Raw genomic sequence first — 15,036 nt, 5'->3', positions numbered from 1 at the left:
GTGTTACTAGAGGGGTGGACTTCTTTGGAACTCCAGCTTGTGCATCGTTCTTGACTGTAGGTTCTTCAATGGGAATGATCTCTATTTCTTCCTCTTCTTCCCTTGGCTTCTTCTTTGAACTACTTTCTTCAGCTTGCTTGCCACTTCTCAAGGTCACCACATTGACATTTGGGTTCTTTTCGGTTTGAGAAGGGAGTTTACCACGAGATTCCAACTTGCTTATAGATGTAACTATATCTCCCATTTTTGCTTCAAGGTTGGAGATACTAGTCCTTGTCTCTTTTTGGAATTGTTGGGTACTAGTGGCTAGAGATTTGACAATGTCTTCAAGAGACATTCCAGAGCTACTTGGTTGAGATTGAGGAGATTGTTGATTATGATGTGGAGGGTGCGGTTTGGATTGATAGTGTGGTTGTTGATGTTGGTATTGAGGTTGTGGTGGTGGATAGGACGGTCTAACCAATGCATTGTGAGGCAATGGTCTTGGGTTGTAGCTTCCGTTGGGATTTGGCTTCCAACTTGAATTATATGCATTTTGGTACCCGGATGATTTGTTGTGGTAGTTTTGGAATTATCTCGTGGCATTCACATGCTCCGCATCTTCTTGAAGGATGGGACACATATCCGTAGGATGTCCCATGGTTGCACATATTCCACAAACCATCACTTGTGGAGTTTGTCCCATGGCTAGCTTTTGGACGACGGATGTTAGATCTTTTATTTGAGACTCAAGATTCGATGTTCCCACTTCATTAACTTTGTGTTGTGTGTCTCTCTTCATGTCTTGGCGAGGGCCAAAATGTTGTGAATTTGCGGCTATAGTGTTGAAAAGTTGTCTAGTTTGTTGTGGGGTTTTACTAAATACATCTCCACCACTTGAGGCATCAACTAGTCTTCTCTCCATTGGCAACAATCCCTCATAGAAGTGTTGAATAAGGAGTTGTTCCGGAATTTGGTGTTGTGGGCAACTATAGCACAAGTTGTTGAACCTCTCCCAATAATCATGGAAAGTCTCATTTTGACCTTGGCGGATTCCACAAATCTCATTTCTAAGACTCGAGACTCTTGAGGCGGGATAGAATTTATCAAGGAAAGCTCTTGCCATGTCGGTCCATGAGTTGATCGACCCCGGTGGGAGATAGAATAACCAATCTTTTGCTCTATCGGCTAATGAAAAGGGGAATGCCCTTAGCTTAAATTGGTCATCGGTTGACCCTTGTGGCTTCATGCTAGTGCAAATAATGTGGAACATCTTCAAATGCTTATGAGGGTCTTCATTCTCCAATCCATGAAAAGTTGGTAGGTGATGGACTAAACTTGACTTCAACTCCGAGCCTCCTTCCAAAACTGGGTAATTGATACTGGTTGGAGTTTGTGTAACATCGGTCTCCATCATTTGCCTCAAAGTTCTTTCGGGAACTTCTCCTCCATCTGCCATTTAAATTGGTTCAATAATGGGTGGATTTTGTTGTAGAGGTGGTGTTTCGGGAATTTCTTGGCGGGGGTCGGGACTAGAATCGGGTTCTATATCGCTTAATGAAACGGTTTCAACCTCCGGGTCCCCGTGGGGGTTAGAAGCTTGACCACGTTCAAATCGTTTTTCCTTCGCCAAGCGCCTTGCTTCTTTTTCGATTTTCGGATTGTAAATCAAGTCACCTGTACGCTGAGATCTGGGCATAGAGAAACAAATTGATTAAAAATAAACCAATCCCCGGTACGGCACCAAAAATTTGGTGGTTGTCGAGACAACCAAATAAAAAAAAAACCCCTTGATACGACAACATACAAAGATGAATTGTAGTAGCGGTAATAGGGATCGAATCCACAGGGATTGGTTCGAATCAAATCTATGCATTCAATTTCTACGAAATAAAAATATAAAATTATATGGGGGGTTTTTCAAAATGTCAAATGCGATAAAAACTATTTTACAAAAATAAAAAAAATGGAAAATACAAAATCTATAAAATAAAACATTCCAATATCGAGATAAATCACAAGTTCAATTAGTTGACTAATTATCATAATTTTGTGGTGCAATGAGTTTAATGGATACTAATTTGGCTATAGCAATCTAAGAAGCTTGAGATCACCTAGACTTTTCTTAGTTAATACAATGGTTAGAGAAGCTCATAACATATTTTTTTAGTTAAAGTCATAATTTCCATGAAGCATGTAATTAATCAAAATTAACTAGCATTAAGATTTAAAAATCACCAAATCCAAGAGGAGTCAAAATGCTTTCACTACCACATTGGAGAAAATATTTTCATGATTGTGTGAAAGATAAGCAATCACAAGAACCATTTGTTGCTTGTTAATTTGAGGATCTATTACGTAATCAAGAAATTAACCAACAAGTTAAACCTTCACATATCTAAACTCATGATTAAAGACATATGAACATAATAGATGTTTTACTAGAAAATACTTTCATAGCATACCATCAAAACCACACAAAACTATTCCTAATCAATTAATTGTTCCATAAATTCACCCAATATTGAAAATAAAAACTAACAACACATAATAATAATAACAATAAAAAGGATAGAAATTATACCAATACCGATTACGAAACGAAGATAACAAAGCTTCTTGAAATCGTCACTTTTTGTTGCTCCAAAAACTCCATCCATAATCCAAGTATTAATAAAAAAATTAACCTAACCTAATCTAATTAAAAAGATAAATAACTCATTAACAAATTATGATTGTGAAATCATAAATGCAATTTTCCAAAAAAAAAAAAAAAAAAAAAAAAAAAAAAAAAAAAAAAAAAAGACAGAAGTCAAGAAGAAAACCCAAAGAGGCGCCGTTCTTGTTCTTCCCCTACACTCACTGTGTTCTTTCTTTTTCTTAACTCCAAAAAAAATGCTCTACTTGCGTGACTTGTTTTTTCATCCACCACCAACACAAATGTATTGGGCTAATAAATAATTCATGTGGGTTGCTTGAAATTAAAATTTGGGCCGCTGGAAAATATACTTGGGCTATTTAAAATCTGAAAATGGGCTGCCACAAGCTTTATATATTGGGCTGCCATAGCTAAAGCTGACAGCTTCCTGTTCTGATGTTCACAAGGCCAAAAACCCAACCAAAACTAGTCCAAATCCGCTCATTTTTTGTGAGGTCTGAGATTGATGAGTTCGGAAGATGTCCGTAAAATTTCAGCTCAATTGGACGACGTTTGCCCCTCCGTCTGATCGCTTGAAGAAAGTCGCGCAAAGCTGTCAAAATCCGAAAATTTAATTTATATCGCTTTGTTTTTCTTTTCGCTTTCGGATTTTGCTACGAGACTTCAATCGTGGTTGCAAGGAATTCAATGTGGCTTTAAAAATTCTCCAAAATACCATCTTGCTCGAACAAATCTACACAAAAAAAAAAACTTAAACGAGTAAAAATATTCAAAACAATAAATCTAACGATTTAATGCAAAAAGAATATTAAAAATGCTAAAAGTAAAAGAAAACGATTGCTAAAATATATACAAATAATCGAGCTATCAGCATTCGCAACGACAATGGTACTGAATTCACGAATCATTCTCTCAACAAATTCTTGGTGTCAAAAGGTATTTCACATAACTTTTCAGCTCCGTATACACCTCAACAAAATGGTGTAGTAGAGCGAAGGAACCGCACCCTTGTTGAAGCAGCCAGATCCATGCTCAACTTCGCCCATCTTCCTCTTTACTTCTGGGCTGAAGCTGTAGCTAATGCATGCTTCGCTCAAAACCGAAGCATTGTGTGTAAACGCCTCAACAAGACACCATATGAGGGTCTCAACAACCGAAAGCCAAATGTTCGTTTCTTTCACATCTTTGGGTGTAGATGTTTTGTGATCAACTTAACAAATTTGCACCGAAGTCTGATGAAGGCATCTTTCTCGGTTACTCCACAAATAAGGTTGTGTATCGGGTTCTCATCAGACGTATAAGGCTAATCATTGAAAGTTTTGATGTGAAGTTCGATGACTCTTACAACCGCAACACCCCTCCATCTAATGAAAACACTACCATCATGGAAAGCAACATTCCTGTTTCTTCAGGACCTCTAAATATGGTTGAAGTAAATTATGATGATCTCGTTGACTCTGTTGAAACGGCAAAACTATCCGAAGTTCTGGTAACTCCAACTGCTCAACAACAACACGTTGATGTTTCTGATCCATCTCTATCCGAAGTAGCATCTCTCAATACTTTCACCTCTCCTGTTGAGGGGGAAATCTCTACTCCAGTTCATACCACAACCATCGAGGTTCCAGTACTTGATGATGCTCAATCTCCCATTCTCAGAAAATCGATTCCATCAAACGTATCTTCGGATTCGGATGATGAAACCATAGAGAATTTTGACACACGAACCAACTCCAAGGATCATTCCTCTCCCATCAGCAGTCCAGGGGGAACCTTCTCATGTTCCAGAAGAACACCCTTCAGCAATCCAGGGGGACCCTCTTCAAACTACTCAAGAAAATGTCATTCTCGCTCCAACAAGTCAAGATGATTCAGCAGGCTATTCACAAATCCAAGGGAACTTCCTTCCCCATCCGAAGCAACCTCTGATATTGAAAATATTCCTTCGACCGCAGCTGTTGATCATCTATTGCCTCGTATACATGTATGGACGAAGGATCACCCTCCAGGCCAAATTATTGGCAACCCATCCGCAGGTATCCAAACTCGATATGCCAAAGATTTATCTGACCATTGTCACTATGCAGCATTTATGTCCGCAGTCAAGCCTCGATCTAATGAAGCATTATTGGAACCAGATTGGATTTCTGCAATGTAAGAAAAACTGGAAGAATTTGAAAGAAACAAAGTGTGGCAACTTGTTCCCATTTTACAAGGCCATACTATTGTTGGTACTAGATGGGTATTCAAGAACAAGCTAGATGAATCTGGTGCGGTTATCAGAAATAAGGCAAGACTAGTTGCTAAAGGCTATAGTCAACTAGAAGGTGTTGACTACGATGAAACATACGCTCTGGTGGCTAGAATGGAAGCAATCTGAATCTTCTTAGCATATGCTTCCCACAAAAACATCAAAGTACACCAAATGGACGTTAAGAGCGCTTTTCTTAATGGGGAATTGAAAGAACAGGTTTATCTTCAACAACCTCCCGACTTTGAAAGTATCAAGTTCCCTCATCACTGCTACAAGCTTCAAAAAGCAGTCTACGGTCTGAAGCCAGCCCCTAGATCTTGGTATGAGACTCTTTCTGAATTCCTAGTCTCTTCAGGCTACAAAAGATGAGTGATTGATCCTACACTATTTAGAAAAGCAAACGGGTCTCACCTTATGCTAGTACAAATATATGTGGATGATATCATCTTCAGATCATCTGATCAAGGAATGGTGGATGAACTTGCTAAGCTCATGACAAGCAAATTTCAAATGAGCATGAATAGAGAGATTAACTTCTTTCTCGGTCTTCAAGTCAAACAAATTCAGCAAGGGATATTCATTCATCAAGAGAAATACACCACTGAACTTCTAAAGAATTACTCTATGGATAATTGTGATGGGTTTTAGCCATAAGAACTTTCCTATGTGCGCATGCAAAACCCTAATGCTTGGATCTAGGCTTTCTAATTAAACATGCTTTGAATCCAAGACTTCTAATAGCTAATTAGGTTAAATAACAACATTGAAATAGATCTAGAATCATACCTTTGAGTTCCTTGTTGATCTTGTTGTCTTGGAGCTTCTAGAGTCACAAATATCACTCCTCTAATGGCTTACAAACACCAATAGCAAGCAAGATGATTTAGGAGAGAGGAGAGGGGAGGAATTCGGCCAGAGTATCTCTACTTTTGATGGTGTGTTGAATTCCCTCACCCCTAGGGTCTATTTATACTTGTAGACTCCTTAAGGGTTACAACCTAAACCCTAATTGGATAATCTTCTCTTAAGGCTATCCAAATCCATTCCATAGATAAGACTTTGGACAATTTTAGCTATCCTATATCTCATAGAATTCGTCCAAAGCATATCCCAATGGATTTATAGTCTAAAGTTTAACTATCAAACACTTAACAGTTTATACCCCTTTATTTAATTAATCTCTTTAAGTCACCAAATTAATTCCAATTAATCTATGACTTATATTAATCAAATAACCATATATTATTCCTTATAATATTTACTCTCTTTTAACAAATCATCCATCAAGTTGCTATGGTGAAGGCAACCCAAAAGGACCATGCACAACCGGATCAAATACTTGCCTAATATAGTTGCAGCCTTAGACACTATTCCAACAGTCTCCCACTTGGATAAGTCTAGTAACTATACAAGTACAATTCGGTTTGCAATCGTAGCTCTCAAAGACGCTATCAAACTCTGATCTAATCAATCTTGTCCTTTAGAAAAGGGATCGTACAGTCCTCTGTTAGATATCATGCAGACAATCCTATGGAATGGTTAGTCAAGCATTTAGGTTTCTCGATCTTTGATTTATTTGACATAGAACTTAATCAAACACATCAATTTAGTTCTGACCGGGCCCGGCACATAAGTCAAATCAAATCATCGAGCGGCCGAGATATCGCTTTTACCTTCTTAGATAAAAGTTACAGATAAACTTCGACTTATATGCATTTACTTATTCATTAACCAACTATACACAACAATGCGTTTTATCACACCGAGTTACTGATGCGTTTTCGCATTATCAATGTACAATCAATTAACAAATAATAAACCATATATCTAGGTTTTAAGACTATATGATATTATCGTCTTGCGATCACCTTTTATATCGTATTCCATAAGGTGATTCCAGCAAGCGCGGGTTTATTCCAATGCTCAAAACCAGTTCATAAGCACTCATGAACGTTGCAGCAACCCTTGCTATGTCTAACACCATTTAGACATTCTACACACCAATTCATGACAATCTTCATTCATATCTACTCCCAACATATGAACGATTGTGGACCATTTGAATAATTCGATTATTCCTAATAAATTCAATTATTCTGGAAGTCAAAACATGCAAAGTGAAACAATAGTTAAACAATTAACATGTGACAATAACTTTACTCATAAATAAAACTCCTTTATTTAATCATCAAATGTTAATTACATTTATCTATTATACGTTTCTAACACTATCTAATCTATACTAATATCATCCTTCAGCCCAATACTCTTAGCATGCTGCAAGTGCTTAACCCTACTCAGTCCCTTCGTAAGCGGATCTGCTGGGTTATCTTCTGATGATATCCTCTTCACTACGAGTTGTCCTTCTTCTACACGATGTCTAATGATGTGATATTTTCTATCGATATGTCGAGATCTACCATGATCCCTCGGTTCCTTGGTCAAGGCAACCGCACCTTCGTTATCACAGAAAATCTCCATGGGATCCTTTATGGCCGGCACAACTCCAAGATCACCAATGAAGTTCTTTAGCCATATTGCCTCCTTCGACGCTTTGCTCGCTGCAATGTACTCTGATTCGCACGTTGAATCAGCTACGGTTTCCTGCTTGGAACTTTTCCATGTCACTGCTCCTCCATTTAGGGTAAAGACCCAGCCTGACTGCGAACGGTAGTTGTCCCTGTCGGTCTGAAAGCTGGCGTCACTATACCCTCGCACCTTCAAGTCATCACTCCCTCCAAGGACTAAGAACCATTCTTTCGTCCTCCGACGGTACTTAAGGATGTTCTTCACCGCAATCCAATGTGCTTTGCCAGGGTTCCCTTGGTATCTGCTAACCATGCTCAAAGTGAAGGCTACATCAGGGCGAGTACAAGTCATAGCGTACATGATTGAGCCAACTGCGGAAGCGTATGGTACTCGGCTCATTTCTGCTATCTCAGCTTCGGTACTCGTGCTTTGAGTCTTACTCAACTTAGCATTTCCTTGTATCGGTAATTCTCCCTTCTTTGAGTTTTCCATACTAAAACGTTTTAGTACCTTTTCTAAGTAAGTATTCTGACTAAGTCCAATTAGTCTCTTACTTCTTTCTCTTACTATCCTTATTCCCAAAATGTAAGAAGCCTCTCCGAGGTCCTTCATAGCGAAACACTTCCCGAGCCAGGACTTGACTTCCTGCAAGGTCGGGATGTTGTTTCCTATGAGTAATATGTCATCGACATATAGAATGAGAAAGCTTACTATACTCCCACTGGCTTTGACATATACACAAGATTCGTCTTCGCTTCGTACAAATCCAAACTCTTTGACTTTCTCATCGAAGCAAAGATTCCATCTGCGAGACGCTTGCTTAAGTCCATAAATGGACTTCTCGAGCTTACACACTCTATTCGGATGCTTCGGATCCACAAACCCCTCTGGCTGAGCCATGTAAACATCCTCAGCCAACTTTCCGTTAAGGAAAGCGGTCTTGACATCCATTTGCCAAATCTCATAATCATGAAATGCGGCAATTGCTAGCATCACTCTAATAGATTTAATCTTCGCAACTGGTGAGAAGGTCTCATCATAGTCAACTCCGGGAGTTTGAGTAAAGCCCTTCGCGACCAATCGCGCCTTATATGTGTGTACGTTCCCATCCACGTCGGTCTTCTTTTTGAAGATCCATTTGCACCCAACGGTCTTACGTTCGGGAACATATTCAACCAAATTCCAAACTTGGTTATCATACATGGATTGGATCTCGCTATCCATTGCCTCTTTCCATTTCGCAGTCTCCGGGCCTGCCATGGCTTCCTTATAGCTATTAGGTTCATCAAGATTTACTAGTGTACCATCACTAATATACGTGTCCCCTTCGGTAGTAATATGAAAACCATAAAACTGGGGATGAACTCTAACTCTATCGGAACGTCTAAGAGGTAAGGATTCGTCAATCGGTTCAACCGGAGTTTCCTCCTCGGGTTGAATGCCAGCGGTAGAGGTTCCTTCATCTATCGATTCTTGAATCTCTTCAAGTTCGATTTGCCTCCCACTGTCTCCTTGGCTTATGAGTTCTCGCTCTCAGAAAACTCCTCTCCTCGCAACAAAGACAACATTGTCTTTCGGTCTATAGAAGAGATATCCAAAGGATGTTTGCGGGTAGCCGATGAAAATACATCGCTCACTTCGAGGTTCAAGCTTGTCGTGAGTATCTCGTCTTACGAAAACCTCGCAACCCCAAACCTTGATATGTGCCAACGAGACCTTCTTAGTAGGGACTCAGTTAAGGATATGGGCGGCAGTCTCTAAGGCATACCCCCAAAAGAAGATAGGTAGTGAAGCACGACTCATCATAGAGCGAACCATATCCAATAAGGTTCGATTACGCCTTTCTGCCACACCATTCAACTGCGGTGTCCTAGGAGGCGTCAATTGCGAAACTATTCCACACTCCTTGAGATAATCGTGGAATTCAAGACTTAGGTACTCTCCTCCTCGATCGGATCGAAGCATCTTGATTTTCCTGCCCAATTGATTCTCCACTTCATTCTTGAACTCTTTGAACTTTTCAAAGGTGTCTGACTTTTGCTTGATTAAGTAGATATACCCATATCTACTATAGTCATCGGTAAAAGTCACATAGAAGCGGTTCCCATCCTTCGTGGTTGATCTAAAGGGTCCACATACATCGGTATGTATTAGGTCCAATAGCCCCTCACCCCTTTCACAAGTACTCGTGAAGGGTGACTTAGTCATCTTTCCAAGTAAACAAGACTCACATGTGTCATCTTCCCTAAGGTCGAATGACTCCAACACTCCTTCCTTTTGGAGTTGTGCTATGCGTTTCTTGTTGACATGTCCAAGACGACAATGCCACAAGGATGCTTTATCCATACTAGTGGAAGAATCAATATTCAAAACATCATTTCCTAAGTTATCAACAATCATAACAGTTTCATATATTCCATTACATGGTATAGCTTCAAAGTAAAAGACACCATTTAGATAAGCCAAAATAGAACCATTCTCATTATTAAAAGAAAATCTAAATCCTTGTCTATATAAACCATGAAATGAAATGATGTTTCTAGCCATTTCTGGCGAATAGCAATAATTGTTCAAATCTAAAACCAAACTATTCCTAAGCACTAAAGAATACACTCCAATCTTGGTCACAGGCGACGATCTTCTGTTCCCCATGATTAGATTGATCCTTCCTTGCTCTACATCCCTACTTCTTCTTAGTCCCTGCACATTAGAACAAATGTGATAACCACAACCGGTATCAAGAACCCAAGAAATAGCATGATTAGAATCGTTAGATTTGATTGTGTATATACCTGCGAAAGATGGCTTGATATTTCCTTCTTTGATTGCTTGCAGGTAATCCGGGCAGCTTCTCTTCCAATGTCCTATCTTGTGGCAGTGGTGGCACTCTGCCTCCTTTGGGTTGGAGCAGGGCTTAGCGGGATCAACTTTGGTCCCACTAGAAGAGGCACTATCTCGGGCTTTCACCTTGCGATAGTTATTCGATGAAGCTTTCCTCTTCTTTCCCTTCCCTTGACCAATATCCAAGACAGGAGCAGCGGACGGATTGGGAGTAGGTGCAACAGACTTGTCCTTGAAGTTGCTCTCAGCAACCCTCAAGAGACCTTGGAGTTTGCTTAGGGTGACCTCTTCTTTGTTCATGTGGTAGGTCATCCTAAATTGGTTGTACATCGGAGGCAAAGAGTGAAGCACCATATCGATCGCCAAGTCTTCACCGAAGTCAACATTTAACTTGCGAAGGCGGTCGACATACCTCTGCATCTTTTGCAGGTTCACGGTAAGAGATTCTCCATAACCCATCTTAGCGGAGATCATGTTAGTGAAAATCTCATAATGCTCTTGTCTCGCGTTTTGGTGGTATCTCTCCAACAAGTCTTGATGCATCTCGTATGGATACATGTCCTCGTAGGACTTTTGGAATTCGGAGTTCATGGTGGCGATCATGATGCAATGTACCTTCGTTGCATCTCGCTCATGAGTTTCAAAGGCGGTGATTTCTTCGGGAGTAGCAACTTCGGGGTTGATTTTCTCGAGCTTCTCATCGAGGACATACTCTTTATCCTCATAGCGAGCAATGGTGTGAATGTATCTTATCCATTCGCTAAAGTTCGTTCCATCGAAGGTGACCTTTTGGCAAAGGCTCATCAACGTGAAAGAACTAGCAGCAGCGTTGTTTGCGTTCGACATCTTCAATTAGTAAAAGGACAAAGATAGATTAGAATAATAATCCCTAATTATCACCCAATAAGAAAATTAGGGCTAGGATCCTACAATAATATTTACATACTAGAGAAGGGATGTCGTAATCTAACATGCAAATAAATTGAAGGTAAGTGAATGACGATTCACTAATTCTCCATTACAAAACTTAAACTATTAGTCCTAAGTGTTTTTGAGAATTCCTAGGTTCGGATGAGATTCATTGAAACTATTCAATGGCATGTTTAAATCTCGATATGCCCCTCTCGTTTGTGACTGGGATGCCGAGGATCACAAAGCGGGTGTGAATTACCATGCAAATTCACATGGTGCCTTCATTGTAACGATCACCTATTCGATGTGCCGGTAAACCACACACGCTCCATCGAACTATGATAAACAATGAATCACCCTTTGCCACCTTCGCTTAGAACCAGTTAGTGTGTCGGTAAACCACACACGCTCCACTAACTTCTTAGCAAGGTGCAAAGTGTAATTTCATGGGATTGCATCAATTCACTTTTCCTAAAGTAACTAAGATTGGGAAATTTTTAAAACGTGTAGTTACTTTGTATTTCTTATTATACTTTAAATGAGAAGATGAGGTTTCCCTATCCTACCCGTTCGGCTAACGACCCTCCACCAATCAAGCAAGCGGTGGGTGTGAGTGTACACCCATTAAGCGCCATTTTATAGGCCGCAACCTTATACCCACCTTATAGATCGGCTTCGTGAATGAGGCCTACTAACGGTAAGACTAGCATTTAGTTATACATATATATATTATTCTAGTAATATCATATTAGTATAGGGTTGTATTTTAAAACTTTTTAAAATCTAGGGTTTGAAATTTAAGTTGTCTAAATTAAAACTTTTAATCACAAATATAAATTTCAAAACTTTAGGGTAGGTTTTAAACATTTAAAACATGGAGGATCAAATAACAAATAATTCCAATTAACAATTAATATCCTAATTATCTTTATTTGATTTATCCAAGATTTCTTTTAAGATAATTATCAAAATAATTAATCATTTATCACATAAGGAAATTAAATATTTTATTAGGTGATAAATATCTTTAATTAGATCAAGATAATAGTCATATATATCAAAAAATCGGATTAGGGTTGATCTAATATGATTAAGGTAAGTTTCCATAAGATAAACATGAAAAAATCCCGGTTTTGCCTAATCCAGACGCCCGGACTCACCGAGTACAGGCCTACTCGCCGAGTCCACTTTGGAACTCGCCGAGTACATGACTCATAAACCCAAAATCGAATTTTGCAGGTTTGTTTCAGTTAATCAAGCAACAATTTAAAGAAAACCAAGCTAGGCTCTGATACCACTGATGGGTTTTAGCCATAAGAACTTTCCTATGTGCGCATCCAAAACCCTAATGCTTGGATCTAGGCTTTCTAATTAAACATGCTTTGAATCCAAGACTTCTAATAGCTAATTAGGTTAAATAACAACATTGAAATAGATCTAGAATCATACCTTTGAGTTCCTTGTTGATCTTGTTGTCTTGGAGCTTCTAGAGTCACAAATGTCACTCCTCTAAAGGCTTACAAACACCAATAGCAAGCAAGATGATTTAGGAGAGAGGAGAGGGGAGGAATTCGGCCAGAGTATCTCTACTTTTGATGGTGTGTTGAATTCCCTCACCCCTAGGGTCCATTTATACTTGTAGACTCCTTAAGGGTTACAACCTAAACCCTAATTGGATAATCTTCTCTTAAGGCTATCCAAATCCATTCCATAGATAAGCCTTTGGACGATTTTAGCTATCCTATATCTCATAGAATTCATCCAAAGCATATCCCAATGGATTTATAGTCTAAAGTTTAACTATCAAACAATTGACAGTTTATACCCCTTTATTTAATTAATCTCTTTAAGTCACCAAATTAATTCCAATTAATCTATGACTTATATTAATCAAATAACCATATATTATTCCTTATAATATTTACTCTCTTTTAACAAATCATCCATCAAGTTGCTATGGTGAAGGCAACCCAAAAGGACCATGCACAACCGGATCAAATACTTGCCTAATATAGTTGCAGCCTTAGACACTATTCCAATAAATTGTTCCTCGGCTAAGGTTCCTATGGCCTTCGGATATAAGATCTCTGCTGATCCTTCTGGCGAATCTAAGGATCACAAGACTTATAGAGGTATCATTGGCTCTTTAATGTATCTCACCGCAAGCCGACCGGACATTATCTTTGCAACTGGTGTATGTGCAAGGTATCAGGCTGACCCAAAAGTGTCACACATAACCGCAGCCAAACAAATTCTTCGATACCTAAAAGGAAGCAAATCTCTTGGTCTATGGTGCCCCGCAGACAATGACTTCAGTCTTCAAGCGTTTACTGATGCGGATCATGCCGGATGCAAACTTGATCGAAAAAGTACATCTGGTGGATATCAATTTTTAGGAGGAAGACTTGTCAACTTGTCCTCAAGAAAACAAAGTTGTGTTTCATTATCTACTGCAGAAGCAAAATACGTGGCCACAGCCAGCTGTTGTTCCCAAGTCCTTTGGATAAAGACACAACTGTTAGACTACAGATACAGAATGTTGCGGATACCAATCTCTTGTGACTCTGAAAGTTCCATAGCGATTTCTCATAATCCTATTCAGCACTCCAAGACTAAACATATTGAACTACGGTATCACTTCATCAAAGACCACATTCTGAAAGGTAATATTGAACTCATCTTTGTCTCTACTCATGAAGAGATTACTGATGTTTTTACAAAAGCACTTGACTCTAAAAAACTCAATGTGTTCTTACAAATGTTGGGAATGATGAATCCGGACCCAAAATTCTTCTCGAATTAACAGGCACCGTAGACCTCCATGGTCTTCACTGCGGTTCTAACTGAAAGTTATTAATAATAGATGGTTTTGGAACATTCTGTGTACCGCAGTCAATGTACCGCAACCATATATTATATCTATCTTTCATGGGTCTTTCTTGTTTGTTATTTCTAACTATTGTACAAGTGCTCTTCTCAGTATCTCTCACTATTGTCATTCGTAATATCAAAGAAACCATCCGCAATGATGTGTCCATCCGCAGTCATATTAATTACTTTCAGACGGTTCATTCTTTTTGAAAAACAAAAAAAAACATAGTGTACTATTTAATGATCCTTCATTAAATAAAACATTAAATAAAAATATTCCTTTGAGAAACTGTCACATTCTTCTCTCCTAAAACCTTGTGTCAGACCTATTTTAGGTATGATGACAAAATAAAAGATTTACTAAATCAAATCCTCTAAAATGTCTATTCCTATTACCCAAACCATCCCATCTGTTACAACTTCTACTTTATCCAACGGATTTTTCTCACCCCCTCCACACGTTCTCAAGACGTGATCTGACATTTCATTAAATGCAGCGTTCTTTTTGGTTAATCCCAATCTTAATCTTTATCCCCTTTTGTCAATATGTGGTTAAGATTAAAGATACCTTTGTCACAGATAAACCATTTTTTTACCCAATTTCACCTACGTCAAAAACCTTAACGTTTCCCGCTCCTATAAATCACTATAAAACCCTTCTCCTCTCCACAAAGAAACCTTTACTCTCTCAAAACCCTCAATCTTTCTCTGAATTCTTCAAGCTCTTTCAAACTCAACAATGGAGAAATTCGGCGCTTCCAAGAAACAATCTAAAGCCTCTGGATCAGCAAACCCAACTAGTTCAGACTCTCCCATGATTTCCTCGAGCAATTTTAGAGTTATGTTCGATGATCAACCCACTTACAATGCACCAACCAAACTGATGATCAAGTTCGTGAAGAATCAACCCCTTTTTGGACCTTTTGATGCATTTACAGACATTGTTCCATTATCGACTCTCTACAAGTGTGCCTTTTCTACATATCGCCCA

The 15,036-nt window shown here is 38.9% G+C and overlaps 1 protein-coding gene across 1 annotated transcript; it reads left to right on the top strand.

The window, feature by feature from the left end:
* Positions 1 to 3,833: 3,833 nt before the first annotated feature.
* LOC145006732 (uncharacterized) lies at positions 3,834 to 5,018 on the top strand. The gene is made up of 3 exons (XM_078965790.1): positions 3,834 to 4,479; positions 4,726 to 4,792; positions 4,877 to 5,018. Exons 1-3 carry the CDS (start codon positions 3,834 to 3,836, stop codon positions 5,016 to 5,018), a joined length of 855 nt encoding a protein of 284 aa, XP_078821916.1.
* The last annotated feature ends 10,018 nt before the right edge of the window (positions 5,019 to 15,036 follow it).

This window comes from Lactuca saligna, chromosome 7, assembly GCF_052625555.1.
Source record: "Lactuca saligna cultivar CGN05327 chromosome 7, ASM5262555v1, whole genome shotgun sequence".
NCBI lineage: Eukaryota > Viridiplantae > Streptophyta > Magnoliopsida > Asterales > Asteraceae > Lactuca > Lactuca saligna.
The sequence above is the reverse complement of the archived record's forward strand: the minus strand, read 5'-3'. Positions and strand labels throughout refer to the sequence as shown.

Bases quoted from the DNA above. Each gene is read 5' to 3' on its own strand.
- LOC145006732 (XM_078965790.1), top strand. From the start codon at position 3,834: ATGTTTTGTGATCAACTTAACAAATTTGCACCGAAGTCTGATGAAGGC. The intron at 4,480-4,725 runs GTCATTCTCGCT...GTCACTATGCAG, and splicing joins TTCAAACTACTCAAGAAAAT to CATTTATGTCCGCAGTCAAG. The intron at 4,793-4,876 runs GTAAGAAAAACT...TGTTGGTACTAG, and splicing joins CCAGATTGGATTTCTGCAAT to ATGGGTATTCAAGAACAAGC.